Raw genomic sequence first — 15,415 nt, forward strand, 5'->3', positions numbered from 1 at the left:
AAGGACCACAGTAACTAAAGGACCACAGTAACTAAAGGACCAGTAACTAAAGGACCACAGTAACTAAATGACCACAGTAACTAAATGACCAGTAACTAAAGGACCAGTAACTAAATGACCACAGTAACTAAATGACCACAGTAACTAAATGACCAGTAACTAAAGGACCACAGTAACTAAATGACCACAGTAACTAAATGACCACAGTAACTAAAGGACCAGTAACTAAAGGACCACAGTAACTAAATGACCAGTAACTAAAGGACCAGTAACTAAAGGACCACAGTAACTAAAGGACCACAGTAACTAAAGGACCAGTAACTAAAGGACCAGTAACTAAAGGACCACAGTAACTAAATGACCAGTAACTAAAGGACCAGTAACTAAATGACCAGTAACTAAAGGACCAGTAACTAAATGACCAGTAACTAAAGGACCACAGTAACTAAATGACCAGTAACTAAAGGACCAGTAACTAAAGGACCACAGTAACTAAAGGACCAGTAACTAAAGGACCACAGTAACTAAAGGACCACAGTAACTAAAGGACCAGTAACTAAAGGACCACAGTAACTAAATGACCACAGTAACTAAATGACCAGTAACTAAAGGACCAGTAACTAAATGACCACAGTAACTAAATGACCACAGTAACTAAATGACCAGTAACTAAAGGACCACAGTAACTAAATGACCACAGTAACTAAATGACCACAGTAACTAAAGGACCAGTAACTAAAGGACCACAGTAACTAAATGACCAGTAACTAAAGGACCAGTAACTAAAGGACCACAGTAACTAAAGGACCACAGTAACTAAAGGACCAGTAACTAAAGGACCAGTAACTAAAGGACCACAGTAACTAAATGACCAGTAACTAAAGGACCAGTAACTAAATGACCAGTAACTAAAGGACCAGTAACTAAATGACCAGTAACTAAAGGACCACAGTAACTAAATGACCAGTAACTAAAGGACCAGTAACTAAAGGACCACAGTAACTAAAGGACCAGTAACTAAAGGACCAGTAACTAAAGGACCACAGTAACTAAAGGACCAGTAACTAAAGGACCAGTAACTAAAGGACCACAGTAACTAAAGGACCAGTAACTAAAGGACCAGTAACTAAAGGACCACAGTAACTAAAGAACCAGTAACTAAAGGACCACAGTAACTAAAGGACCAGTAACTAAAGGACCACAGTAACTAAAGGACCAGTAACTAAAGGACCAGTAACTAAAGGACCACAGTAACTAAAGGACCAGTAACTAAAGGACCAGTAACTAAAGGACCACAGTAACTAAAGGACCAGTAACTAAATGACCAGTAACTAAAGGACCACATTAACTAACACTTGCCATAGGACCTGGGTAGTGGGACTGGTCAGAGGGAGTGGACTTCGGTGGATTTTTATGATTACCTGGGAGTGGAACATGTGAGAGAGAAACTCCGTTAGCAGCTTTACCAGTTTGGGTGAATGTCGTCCTAACTGAATAATCGGTTCCAGAAGAGGTTAAAATGTCGATGAAGGAGACACCTTGTGCATGATCAGCGGAGTCTCCCTTTAATGGCGTTAGCATGAGCTCCCTTTAATGGCGTTAGCATGATCAGCGGAGTCTTTGCTAATGCGTTTGAAATGATGAGAAGACAAAAAGTCCGTCAGCAGAAAGGAGTTTATTTAGAGTCAGATTTCAACAGTTTATTCTGGAAAACATTTTGATTCAAAGTTCAGTGTTTAAGTTTCAGTTTTTACATTTTATAATCACTTTGTTTTAAAGTTATTAAATTTATTTCACATCGCAGCCGAACCTCACGTCAGCGTGAAACAGGTTCGTGACGCTGTGTCAGTTATCACCATATGCTGGAGGCTCCGGAACAGTAAGTTCCTCTTTATGGAGGTTCACCATCTGCAAAACAACACAGCACCATCACAACCTAAACCAGATCCAGGACCACAACCTGAACAACGACCAGCTCCCCCCCCCCCCGAACAACGACCAGCTCCCCCCCTGAACAACTACCAGCTCCCCCCCCGAACAATGACCAGCTCCCCCCCCCCGAACAACGACCAGCTCCCCCCCCCCGAACAACGACCAGCCCCCCCCCCGAACAATGACCAGCTCCCCCCCCCCCGAACAACTACCAGCCCCCCCCCCCCGAACAATGAGTTTGCTTGAGTCACTGAGCGCCTCCTTCAGGGAGGGGGCAGCTGACCTGTGGGGGGGGCGGAATCACGGAGGCCGACGCAGCCTGGAAAGTGGGAACAGCTTGTGGAGCCATTGAAGCATTTCCAGGAATGATGTAGAACGGCTGCTGCTGAAACACAGCAAAGACACACACACATCAGTTAGTCTCTGCACACACACACACACACACACACACACACACACACACACACACACACACACACACACAACGAACACACACACAGTCGGGCTGGAGGAACTCACCTCTCTGCCACAGTTACAGGTAGCCTTACAGGCGAACACTGAGACGGTGATGGAAACAATGAACTCCAATAAATGGAATACGGCCATTTATTCAATTATTATTGATGAGAGAGAGAGAGATGGATTTTAGCCTGTTTAAATCCCATTTTTGGATTTTTGATAATCTACACAATAGAGGTTAAATTTTGTGTGTACTGTGAAGCAGGGTTGTAATAATACTCTTCATACTGATACTACCATTAGGTTTTAGTAATTTTTCTTAGTTCCATCAGAAATGCCATTTCCCTATAGTGCCAGACTAACTGTAGGTATTTTGGTATAATGAAGCTATGAGGATTGGTTGAAGTGAAAGCCCAGTTGCTTCCAATTTACTCTTGCATTATTCTACTGATATTCTTACCTTTCTTTCCTGTGAGAAACTACTAGCAGTGGCTCCTTGATACTTATTAATCACTGGGACTGTAGTTTTCTGTGGATTTAGTCACAACATTTTATTTATAATTTTAAATATTCAAAGTCTAGTTATTGAAGTGTGCCCTCTTCTCTGCTGCCTCCCTCTGGAACCTCATGTCCTCTTTTTAATTGCATCAGTTCATCATGATTTTCCCTCTCTCTCTTTCCTCCTGCCTGACTTCCCTCTCTTTCCTCTCTCCCTGACCTCTCCTCCTCCTGGTCACCCACTGCCTCGCTTGGCCCTGGTGTGTCCTCAGGGATGGAGGCAATTAGGACAGGGGGTGAGGTGGAATGCCTCTGTCCCAACACCTCATCCATGAGGACAAACCAGGGCCAAGTTGCGGCAATGGGTTTCCCACTCACGCCCTCTCCTGACCCTGGACACTTGCAATCCTAAGGCTGAATAACGACCAGCTCCCCCCCCTGAACAACGACCAGCTCCCCCCCCTGAACAATGACCAGCTCCCCTCCCCTGAACAACGACCAGCTCCTGCACCCCCCCCCCCCCCCGAACAACGACCTGCTCCTGAACCCCCCCCCCCCCCCCGCTTGAACAACGACCAGCTCCCCCCCAACTGAACCTGGTTCTGATTGTGTTTGCTTGAGTCACTGAGCTCTGTAGCGCCTCCTTCAGGGAGGGGGCAGCTGACCTGTGGGGGGGGCGGAGTCACGGAGGCCGACGCAGCCTGGAAAGTGGGAACAGCTTGTGGAGCCATTGAAGCATTTCCAGGAATGATGTAGAACGGCTGCTGCTGAAACACAGCAAAGACACACACACATCAGTTAGTCTCTGCACACACACACACACACACACACACACACACACACACACACACACACACACCAAACACACACATCAGTTATTCTCTGCACATACACACACACACACACACACACACACACACACACCAAACACACACATCAGTTAGTCTCTGCACACACACACAGACACACACACACACACACACACACACACCAAACACACACATCAGTTATTCTCTGCACACACACACAGACACACACACACACACACACACACACACACCAAACACACACATCAGTTATTCTCTGCACACACACACACACACACACACACACACACACACATCAGTTATTCTCTGCACACACACACACACACACACACACACACACACACACACACACACATCAGTTAGTCTCTGCACACATAAACATATACAGTCGGGCTGGAGGAACTCACCTCTCTGCCACAGTTACAGGTAGCCTTACAGGCGAACGCTGAGACGGTGATGGAAACAATGAACTCCAATAAATGGAACACGGCCAGGACCCCCGAGAAACCCCGGGCCTGATTCTGGATCTGCAACACACACAGACACACACTGTAATTATATCGGCGTGTCTCGGTGTCATTAGCGTGCTTTGTTCTTTGTCTGCTTGCTGTGTTGTATAAATATAAATAAAGTTTTACTGACCGTGCTTGCAGCAGCTAACTGATGCTGACCTTTGAGCTCTGAAGTAGGTTACTTACCATTTGATAACAGCCTGCCTTAATGAAGCTGCCTGTTTTTTATCACCTGATGGATGTGACTCACACGCTGAATCATCATTTATTGATGAACAAGGACCAGCTCCCCCCCCCCGAACAAGGACTAGCCCCCCCCCCCCCCAAACAACAACCAGCTCCCCCCCTGGGGGGGATGGTAGAGCTTTGTCTCCAGACCACAACGGTCGGGTTCAATGCTCGCCATACTGCTAATGCTGCACCAACCCATCTGTCCATCTTAATTTTCACTTGAAGAAGACCTGAGAGACTTGAACTCCTTCACCTGAGGCAGAGACTCACTCCCCTGAGGGAGCAATCCTCCTGTTTTCCTTCAGACTTCAAGGAGCTGACCCTGACCACAATAAACTGCAACAAACTGTCTCCTCCAGAACTCCCAGAAGACCCCCAGTCCTCTAAAAGACATGAAGAAGACTGGAGGTCTGACCAGACATGGAGCTGATCAGACGTGGAGCTGTTTGGTGTCTCATGTTTAGAGCCTTGCATGTGTTCTACTTATTCTCAAATCTGAGAAAAAAGAAAGCAAACTAAATACCCAGTAGGGGCAGTCGTAGCAAAGAGGCAGTAGTGCAGCATCCAAAGTGTACAGGATGATGGCCGTAAACGACGCCACCGAGGCAACCACGTTAAACCCGAGAGTGGTGTTCACCTGGAAGGGAGCAGACGACACGCCAGACGACATCAGAAGTGAAGCATGCTGGGAGATTTTAAGTTATTATCATGATGCTAACATTACCAAGGCTACATTGGTGTCACTGCCCTCCAGTGGAGAACAGCAGCTACTGACAGGAAACAGGAAGTTACTCACCAGGCAGCGGTTGAAAGATTTCCCAGCAGCCACTGTGAGAGAGCCGGCTGTGATGTACTGAGAACATCAGATAAAAATAAAACACTTTAATATTTAAAAAGGGATCAGTATATTCAGAAAGATTTCAAAGATGTGGAAAACATTATCAAACTTTAAAATCTACATTTTACAATATTTGAAAATAAATATTTTAACTTTTAATGTTTTGTTTAAAATGTGTTTATAACATGAAACATGACATTCTATTCACACAGGTGCGTATGCACCTAACAGCCGTCCTGGAGTCTGTGGGTGGGGTCCTGGAAATCCTGGGAACTCTATAGATCTACTGGGGGATTCAAACCTGGGCCTAGGAACGCCTCAGAATCCCTCAGGTAGAGCTGGAAAAGGTTGCTGGGGAGCGGGAAGTCGGGTGCGACTGATTTCACCTGCTCCCACTGCAACCTTCGACCTCGGATAAACGGCAGAAAATGGATGGAACTTTATAACTAAACTTTAAATAAATTATAAAAATCTGTAAAAACTCACAAACGCAGCTCCCCATACGAAGAAACCACCGAGCACCCCCAGAGAGAGTTGTTGGGTGGCAACCACGACAACCCCGAACAAAAACACCATCACACCAATAATGATCTGCACCGTCTGCAGAGGCCACAGAAAAAGAGCAAGAGAAAGAGGAGGAAGAGGAACCTGGATGAAAAGGGGGCACAGCTTCGGAGCATCAAACTGACACTTTGAGAGAAAATCAAAAAAAGATTTCATCTTTGATTTAGGTGTCTGTCACATGTTCATAATCTAAGAGACTTCCTGCTCTGATGACATATCACATGACTGTAATCAAAGATATAAAACATTTATTTGTGACCTCAGAGATTCTGTTCAGGTTTTATCACTCAGAGGTTTACAACATGAAACACCTGAGAAACACACAGATTTCACAATATAATAATGAACTAAAACTGGAGAAAATTCGGATCACCTGGTCAGTGTCAAACTCACCCCGACAGCAAGTGGGCATGCCCGGCTGAACGTCTGCGCCCCCTCACACACCTGCTGCCCTTGGTACTGAGAATTAGGAGGGTACACATGGGTGACCACCAGCACTCCACCTGCTGAGGGCGACACTGATGAAGACATGGTCCTGGTTTGACAGATCTCTGGTCTGTGTCTGGTTTAACAGTCTCAGGTGAGCCGAGGGTTCAGGTGACTGACTTGAGTTCTCACCGGCAGCTTCCTGATCAGACTGAAAAACTGTCCGAGGTTAATGATTCATCACTTTTAACCTTTTAACTCTGATGTCACTCTGTAATAAACACCTACTGTGTGTGTGTGTGTGGGGGGGGGGGGGGGGGGTGTTCACCTTTGAGTTTACAATCATAAAAATCCTTCCTCTGCTTCGTTTCCTCGTTTCGTCTTTCCTCTGCTTCGTTTCCTCATTTCCTCTCTCCTCGGCTTCGTTTCCTCATTTCCTTTTCGTTTCCTCGTTTCCTCTCTCCTCGGCTTCGTTTCCTCGCGCAAGTGAAGTAAACGTGGATGTAATTTAAGAGACATGAGGAGTAGCCTTTGTCTCACCTGTGTCTTTAGTCTCACCTGTATCTTTAGTCTCACCTGTGTCTTTAGTCTCACCTGTATCTTTAGTCTCACCTGTGTCTTTAGTCTCACCTATGTCTCTTTAGTCTCACCTATGTCTCTTTAGTCTCACCTATGTCTTTAGTCTCACCTGTCGCTTTAGTCTCACCTGTGTCTTTAGTCTCACCTGTCTTTAGTCTCACCTGTGTCTTTAGTCTCGCCTGTCTTTAGTCTCACCTGTGTCTTTAGTCTCGCCTGTGTCTTTAGTCTCGCCTGTGTCTTTAGTCTCACCTGTGTCTTTAGTCTCGCCTGTGTCTTCAGTCTCACCTGTGTCTCTTTAGTCTCACCTGTGTCTTGTTAGTCTCACCTGTGTCTTTAGTCTCGCCTGTGTCTTTAATCCTGTCTCTTTAGTCTCACCTGTCTTTAGTCTCACCTGTGGTATGTATATGTGAAGTTTCCACACTTCACATATACATAGACAACGCAATGAAGCTATTGCGTTAGCTACCGATTTGCATATATTACACACATATTACATCTTTTTCGCTCTTTAGCTATTGTGAACATACTTTAGTAGGTACGTAGATTAAATATACGAACCCCAAAAAGGGCATAATATGGGCTCTTTAAAGTAAACTTTTGGTTCGTGGAGTCCTCCGTTAGTTCAGGCAGAATACGGTAGTCCTGCCCGCAAGCTGCTATCAGCTGATCGGAGAACCGCCCCAATTCCAACCAATCATGATCACACTGTGACAACAAGGCAGTCTATTTAAACCATTCTGCCTCTCACTCCTCCTGCATCACATCCGCTCTGTGCTGAGAAGTTCTTCCTTTACCACGCCGACCTCCACCAGCTTCAGTCAGCACATTTCATATTCTAGGATGAATTCTTTGCTTGTTATGTCTGCAAGATGTTCGTATCATCACATGCACATTCAGGTTCTGTGTGTCCCCATGAGGGGAATTAAATGCTTGAGCTCCCAGCAGAGTCTGTGGCACGCTGCACTGATACTGCTGAGAGCTAAGAGCAGAACCGATACGCTGAATACAAACCAGAAGTACAATAAATGGTTAACTCATGACGAGAGTATTTCTGACTGAATTGTATTTTTGACCTTTTGTTTTATTAAATGATGTATATGTTTGATGTTATTGTAAAAGACATGACCCTAACCTAACGGCCAATGAAGTGAGGAGTTCAGAGATCAATGAAGTTTAAATCAATGAATCGGAGCTTGTTCAGTTTGTAAAAAACTCTCTCTCTGGACATTAGGGTACCTTTAGTCTTTAATGTGTGTGTGTGTGTGTGTGTGTGTGTGTGTGTGTGTGTGTGTGTGTGTGTGTGTGTGTGTGTGTGTGTGTTTGTGTGTGTTTGTGTGTGTGTGTGTGTGTGTGTGTGTGTTTGTGTTTGTGCATGCGTGTGTGTGTGTGTGATCAAATGTCAGGTCACTGCTGTTAATCATCTTCACAGACAAACACGGTTTATATTAAAATAACATTTCAAATGTTTATTCATGTTTATCCTCTAGTATTTACATGTATATCTTTTTGTACATGTGTCAGTGAACTTTAAATCTTCCTGCTGTGATACAGATTACCTCCCCCCCTCCCCCTACAGTCTGTAAATAGAGCTGCAGCAGCTGCCCGCCTGCGTCTGCATGTTTGACCTACAGGAGCCTTTAAAGGTGCTGCAGCTTCACATATTTATAGACTGAAGCTGAACAAGAAAATTTGAAACTTATTGAAACGTGAAATATTCAGAGTTCCTCTAACAACCTGAAAAACACAGAAACACCCTTTAGGATCAAACAGGAGATGGTGTGACCTATGTCCTTCAAAGGTCAAAGGTCACACAGATTACTTTAACAAAACAATAAACGTTTTGTTTTCACTGAAATATAAAAAAAAACCATTTAAATAATTTAAAATAAAAAAACACATTTAAAACAAGAACAGAAATGTGTCATTAAAGATGGGAGGTCTCCCCCCTCACACACACCCCTTTCTCCCCCTCACTTACCCCCTCTCTGTCACTCCCTCACTCCCCTGCCCCCCCACTAACTCCCACCTGTCCCTCTCCTCCCCCCCACACACACACACAAACTCTTTCACCCGCTCACATTCCCCCCCCCACGCTCACCCACACTCTCTTTCTCTCTCTCTGTCTCGTCCCTCTGTCAGTTTTAGTGCAGCTCTCTCTCTGTGTCTACTCTGTTCACTTCTTTATCTCCACACAGACGTTCTGAACTCATAATGTCCGATAAAAGTCGTTCTGTAACAAAGAGGAAGGAGAAGAAAGAGAAGGAGTCAGCTGAAGTGGTGAAGGAGGTGAGGAATGAAGGAGATAAGGATGGAGGAGAAGTGTCTTCTGAGGCTGCAACGAGTAACGGAGAGAATGGAGAACTTCAGGTGGAACCGATGGAACTTCCTCCGTTTGAAATCATTGCTGGGTGAGTTTTTAAAAAACAAATATTTAATAAATAGTGATGATCTGTAGAGTCTGATGTGAGAGATCTGATCTGTAGAGATCTGATCTGTAGAGTCTGATGTGAGAGATCTGATCTGTAGAGTCTGATCTGTAAAGTCTGATCTGTAGAGTCTGATGTGAGAGATCTGATCTGTAGAGTCTGATCTGAGAGATCTGATCTGATCCCTGAGATAAGGATAAAGACAAACGGGGGGCAATCCCCACCAACGATCCAGAGGAACCTACGAGAGCTCAGGAGCTCCTAGGAAAAGATGTGGTTAGTAACTAAGCTTAACAGATAGTGACATAGCAGAAATATGATGTGAGTGCACAGCGAGAGAGGGGGGGAGGGGAGAGGGGAGGGGATGCCTGTTCCCACGGTAGTCCAGGCCTAAAGCAGCATGACTAGGAGTGTGTCTGCTTCCTGGACCCTTGCTGGTGAATGATTCCAACAGAGAGGGGCCTGATAACTGAAGACTCTACCTCCCATAGTACATCTAGAGACTGTAGGTACCAAGAGCAGGCCTGATAACTGAAGGCTCTACCTCCCATAGTACATTTACAGACTGTAGGTACCACGAGCAGGCCTGATAACTGATGTCATTAAGGACAGTCATATCATTAGATAAAGTCTCTCTGAGGTTTCAAGGGCCTAGCACAATAACTTCAATCTTGTTTGAGTTGTGTTGCGAAACAATTTCTGGTCATCCAGGTCCAAACGTCCTTAAGGCACATTTCTAGTTTTCATAACTGGCTTATCATTCTTCATTTTTATGTATAGCTGAGTTTCATCTGCATAACAATGAAAATGTTTTGGGTGTTTCCTTATAATATTACCCAGAGGAAGCATATATAATGATTCACCATTAACATAGGATTTAAACTAATTTAAAGCTCTCCATGTTATTCCAAGTATTTTCCACTCTCTGTAATAGGATGTGATGGTCAATCTGTGGATACAGAACCATACATTCATTATGTTCATACTTGTGTTAGTACACACAAACTTCAGACCAAACTTTTGATCCTTGCAGATCAAATATCAGATACAAATAATAATGCTAATATAAACATGTATGTTGATATAGATTCTGTTCTCTATAGAGACCGGATCGAACCTTTCGTCTTTAAGTTCCAGTTTAAGAACGTGGAGTACTCGTCAGGCCGTAATAAGACGTTCCTGTGTTACCTGGTGGACAGAGGAGACATGGCTGATGGGCTGCTGAGAGGATATCTGGAGGATGAACACACAGGACCTCATGTGGAGGAGGCCTTCTTCACACAGTGTATTCCTCACTATGACCCAGCTCTCAAATACACTGTGACCTGGTACTGAGCTCTGTTTCACCGTCAGATATACAAGGTTTAGTAACTTCAGTCTGGACTCAAAGCTTCTATGACTCAAGTTAATCCTGAAACTCGATGAGAGCTTCATAATCATAACAGATCAATATGAAGAAGATCAATTATTTCTCTTTCTGTGTTAGTGTAGATTCATTTCTAAAGTCATAGATATAAATATTACATACATCCCTTTCTGCACTCACAGGTATGTGTCGTCCAGTCCGTGCTCTGCTTGTGCAGCGAAGATCGCTGAGGTGTTAAAAGTGAGGAAAAACATCAAACTGAGCGTGTTCGCTGCTCGTCTGTTTGAGTGGGAGGAGTCAGAGATCCAAGACGGACTGAAAATGCTGCACGCTGCCGGCTGTAAGCTGAGAGTGATGAAGCCTCTGGACTTCTCGTACACCTGGGATACGTTTGTGGAGAACGAAGAAGAACCTCTGAACCTGTGGGAGGACTGCAAAGACAACTATGAGTTTTACCAGGAGAAGCTGGCCGACATTTTACAGTGACCACAGTCAGTATAACCTCACACACACACACCCAACCATACACACACTCAAACACACACATACAGGAGGGCTTAAGTTACTTCCTCCCTGAACAGGTTGGCTTTAGTTACCCTAAAAACCTCCTGCAGAAGCTGTTGCGGATAGCGGTGTGAAACTCTATGGAGAAAGCTCAATAATGGCGAAAAAATATAAACATAGCAGCGAGAAGGCTGCTGCCGACAGGCCGGTCTTGAGTTTTGGCCGCTGCGGCTACTGGTCGCCGGGGCCGCTAGCGCTGGCCGAGACATATGGCCTGCCTGTTGCAGTCAGCGGTGTGAAACTACAACGCTAGTTCCTCATATTTTCGACCACTGAAGCTACAGACCAATCACAGATCAGTGGGTAGGAACTCACTCTCAGAATCGAAACTTAACGTCCGCCATATTGCTTGGAAGCTATGCTAACAGGCTCGATAATGGCGAAAAAATATAAATATAGCGGCTGCTGACATAGAGTCTGTTTTCTGCCAGGAATTTCCAAGATCAATTCTGGAAGAAATCTCGGAATCTGTTGAGCAAATGTCCTCGTGTTGAAGTAAATATGTCTGTAAATGTTTTTATTACTATATTTCTACTGCTATATTGTATATTTTGGAGAAACTGTAACGATCGAAATTCCCTCTGGTATTAAGAAAGTATTTCTGATTCTGATTCTGAAATCGAGGACCTTAGTGGTAGTGGCCTGACGTGCTGTGCATTCTGGGATTTGGTGTGTTTCATCCACATGAGTCAAAAAGACAATTTCTGCCTTTTCTCGGCCAAGAAGGCACCAATTTCAAAATTTATTTCACATTTCTACTACATATATGACCAAATGTCAATACAGATTCTTGTTTCAACGGGTGAAGTATCCCTTTAAGCACTTCATCAAGTCCTCTCAGTCAACGGGTATACTCAAGCACTCTGAGTTCCTGTCCAGAAATTATTTTTATGACCCATATCAGTCAGGCTTTAAGCGGGCCACTCTACTGAGACTGCACTACTGTCAGTAACAGAATCTTTACATTTGGCTAGAGCTGCGGATCAGCAGTTGTCAGTGCTGCCTTTGACACAGTCAATCGTCAAATCCTCCTATCCATGCTCTCTGAACTTGACATTTCTGGATCTGCCCTCTGCTGGTTCGTGTCCTACCTCTCTGGGCGATCCTTTAGAGTGTCGTGGAAGGCAGAAGTGTCCAAAGCGCACAGTTTATCCACAGGGGTACCCCAAGGGTCAGTGTTTGGTCCCCTTCTCTTCTCCATATACACAAGCTCACTTGGTTCAGTAATCCGCTCTCATGGCTTCTCATACCACTGCTATGCTGACGATACCCAGCTCTTCCTGTCATTCCCGCCAGACGATGGTATAGTCTCAGCAAGAATCTCGTCATGCCTTGCTGATATCTCTAAATGGATGCATGAACACCACCTTCAATTCAATCTTTCAAAGACTGAGCTCCTTGACATCCCAGCCAGTCCATCTATGCAATCAGAAGTAACTAATCCCAATCATAGGCATTCATTCACCGCCGACGAAGCAGCCGGAGCAATTCGTGGTTAAGTGTATTGCCCAAGGACCCATCGGACATGTTGCTTCAGGAGCTGGGGATCAGACCCTTGACCTTCCGATTGAGAGACAACCACTCTACCAACTGAGCGACAGCCGTTGATATCACACATTGACTATTGCAACTCTCTACTGTCAGGTCTTCCTACATGCACTATCAAACCCCTGCAGATGATACAAAATGCTGCACGACTGGTCTTCAACCTTCCTAAAAGAGCACATGTCACTCCGCTGTTCATCTCCTTACACTGGCTCCCAGTTACTGCTCACATCAAATTTAAAACTCTGCTGCTCGCTTACAAAACAGCGACAGAAACATCTCCTCCTTACTTTAACTCTCTCATCCAGGTCTACACTCCCTACTGCCCACTACGCTCTGCCAATGAAAGGCGTCTGATACAACCTTCACAACAGGGTCCTAAGACGCTGACTAGACTCTTCTCCTCTGTTGCCCCCCCGGTGGTGGAACGAACTTCCAAACACCATTTGATCTGCAGAGTCCCTCTGCACCTTTAAGAAAAAGATAAAGAAAAAGTGTCTTAATAATTAATTGTAGAACCTCTGAGACTGTCGTTAATAACTCTCTCTCTCTGTCTCCCTCTCTCTCTCTCTCTGTCTCCCTCTCCCTCTCTCTGTCTCTCTGTCTCCCTCTCTCTCTCTCTGTCTCTCTGTCTCTCTCTCTCTCTCTGTCTCTCTGTCTCTCTCTCTCTCTCTCTCTCTGTCTCCCTCTCTCTCTCTCTCTGTCTCCCTCTCTCTCTCTCTCTCTCTCTCTGTCTCTCTGTCTCCCTCTCTCTCTCTGTCTCCTCTCCCTCTCTCTCTCTCTCTCTCTCTCTCTCTCTCTGTCTCCCTCTCTGTCTCTCTGTCTCTGTCTCCCTCTCTGTCTCCCTCTCTGTCTCTCTGTCTCCCTCTCTCTCTCTCTGTCTCTGTCTCCCTCTCTCTGTCTCTCTGTCTCTCTCTCTCTCTCTATCTCCCTCTCTCTCTCTCTCTGTCTCCCTCTCTCTCTCTCTCTCTCTCTCTCTCTCAGGACTCCACCATCAGTGGTCACCATAGCATCTTCAAAGAGGACTCCTGTTGATATAATGATAGTTCTAATTAAATGTTTTAAACCTCATGGTGCAAATTGATCTGCAACTCCTTTTAATTAACTGTTTTTGTTTTTACTTCAGTGTGTAAATGTATTCTGTAAATAATTTTCTGAGCCACACATCGTACAGCTCTATGTGACTTTAAACACATCGTACGGCTCTACGTGACTTTGAACATATCGTATGGCTCTACATGACTTTAAACACATTGTACAGCTCTACGTGACTTTAAACACATCGTACAGCTCTACGTGACTTTAACATATTGTACGGCTCAACGTGACTTTAAACACATCGTACAGCACTACGTGACTTTAACATATCGTGCGGCTCAACGTGACTTTGAACATATCGTACGGCTCTACGTGACTTTAAACACATCGTACAGCTCTACGTGACTTTAACATATCGTACAGCCCTACGTGACTTTAAACACATCGTACAGCTCTACGCGACTTTAACATATCGTACAGCTCAACGTGACTTTAACATATCGTACAGCTCAACGTGACTTTAAACACATCGTACAGCTCTACGCGACTTTAACATATCGTACAGCTCTACGCGACTTTAACATATTGTACAGCTCAACGTGACTTTAACATATCGTACAGCTCAACGTGACTTTAACATATCGTACAGCTCTACGTGACTTTAAACACATCGTACAGCTCTACGTGACTTTAACATATCGTACAGCTCAACGTGACTTTAACATATCGTACAGCTCAACGTGACTTTAAACACATCATACGGCTCTACGTGACTTTAAACACATCGTACAGCTCTACATGACATTAAACACATCGTACAGCTCTACGTGACTTTAACATATCGTATGGCTCTACGTGACTTTAAACACACCGTACGGCTGTACGTGTCTTTAAACACATCGTACAGCTCTACGTGACTTTAACATATCATACGGCTCTACGTGACTTTAAACACGTCGTACAGCTCTACATGACTTTAAACACATCGTACAGCTCTACATGACATTAAACACATCGTACAGCTCTACGTGACTTTAACATATCATACGGCTCTACGTGACTTTAAACACGTCGTACTGCTCTACGTGACTTTGACATATTGTACGGTTCTACGTGACTTTGACATATCGTACGGCTCTACGTGACTTTAAACACATCGTACAGCTCTACGGGACTTTAAACACATCGTACAGCGCTACGTGACTTTAACATATCGTGCGGCTCTACGTGACTTTTCTAAGCTTTTTTATTTGGATTTTATTTTGTATTCAGAAAAGTTTTGCACAGTGTTATGTTCATGTTGTGGTGCTTTAGTTTTTCCAGATTGACTAAGGAACCAACTGTGTGTGAGTGTGTCTGTGTGTGTGTGTCTCTGTGTGTGTGTGTGTGTGTGTGTGTGTGTATTTAGGCTCGTGTGTAGAGTTGCTTTCGAACATGTTCAGATATAAGAATAATAAAAAGTGATGGTTTGAGTGTCCTGCTGTCTGATCCGTGTGACAGATAATAAAAACATTAACTGTCTTATTGTCTTTTACTTCTGATACATGAACTGTTGTTATAACTCAGACTTCACTCATATTTAAAGTTTCTATTTCAATGTTTATCCCGGT

The 15,415-nt window shown here is 44.4% G+C and overlaps 2 protein-coding genes and 1 long non-coding RNA gene across 7 annotated transcripts; 1 reads left to right on the forward strand and 2 right to left on the reverse strand.

Moving 5' to 3' along the window:
* Positions 1-1,659: 1,659 nt before the first annotated feature.
* LOC132977025 (membrane-spanning 4-domains subfamily A member 15-like) lies at positions 1,660-6,488 on the reverse strand. Of its 5 annotated transcripts, none has more exons than XM_061041366.1 (8): positions 6,255-6,488; positions 5,784-5,897; positions 5,256-5,312; positions 4,983-5,096; positions 4,124-4,237; positions 3,555-3,653; positions 2,216-2,314; positions 1,660-1,908 (listed from the first exon to the last, which is right to left on the reverse strand). In XM_061041366.1, the coding sequence occupies exons 1-8, from the start codon at positions 6,390-6,392 to the stop codon at positions 1,846-1,848; spliced, it is 798 nt and encodes a 265-aa protein (XP_060897349.1). In that variant the 5' UTR covers positions 6,393-6,488; the 3' UTR covers positions 1,660-1,845. The 5 variants fall into 5 exon arrangements, with proteins under 5 accessions (XP_060897349.1, XP_060897348.1, XP_060897347.1 ...); XM_061041365.1 differs by having other exon boundaries at positions 2,216-2,317; XM_061041364.1 differs by having other exon boundaries at positions 3,555-3,656.
* A 2,436-nt stretch (positions 6,489-8,924) lies between these two features.
* apobec2a (apolipoprotein B mRNA editing enzyme, catalytic polypeptide-like 2a) lies at positions 8,925-13,892 on the forward strand. The gene is made up of 4 exons (XM_061041353.1): positions 8,925-9,274; positions 10,396-10,620; positions 10,841-11,149; positions 13,752-13,892. Exons 1-3 carry the CDS (start codon positions 9,078-9,080, stop codon positions 11,142-11,144), a joined length of 726 nt encoding a protein of 241 aa, XP_060897336.1. The 5' UTR covers positions 8,925-9,077; the 3' UTR covers positions 11,145-11,149; positions 13,752-13,892.
* LOC132977021 (uncharacterized) lies at positions 13,652-14,223 on the reverse strand. The gene is made up of 2 exons (XR_009673760.1): positions 14,097-14,223; positions 13,652-14,009 (listed from the first exon to the last, which is right to left on the reverse strand). It is a non-coding gene; the product is annotated as an uncharacterized LOC132977021 (long non-coding RNA).
* Between the last annotated feature and the right edge of the window lie 1,192 nt (positions 14,224-15,415).

The sequence above is a fragment of the Labrus mixtus genome, chromosome 7, assembly GCF_963584025.1.
Source record: "Labrus mixtus chromosome 7, fLabMix1.1, whole genome shotgun sequence".
NCBI classification, from domain to species: Eukaryota; Metazoa; Chordata; class Actinopteri; order Labriformes; family Labridae; genus Labrus; species Labrus mixtus.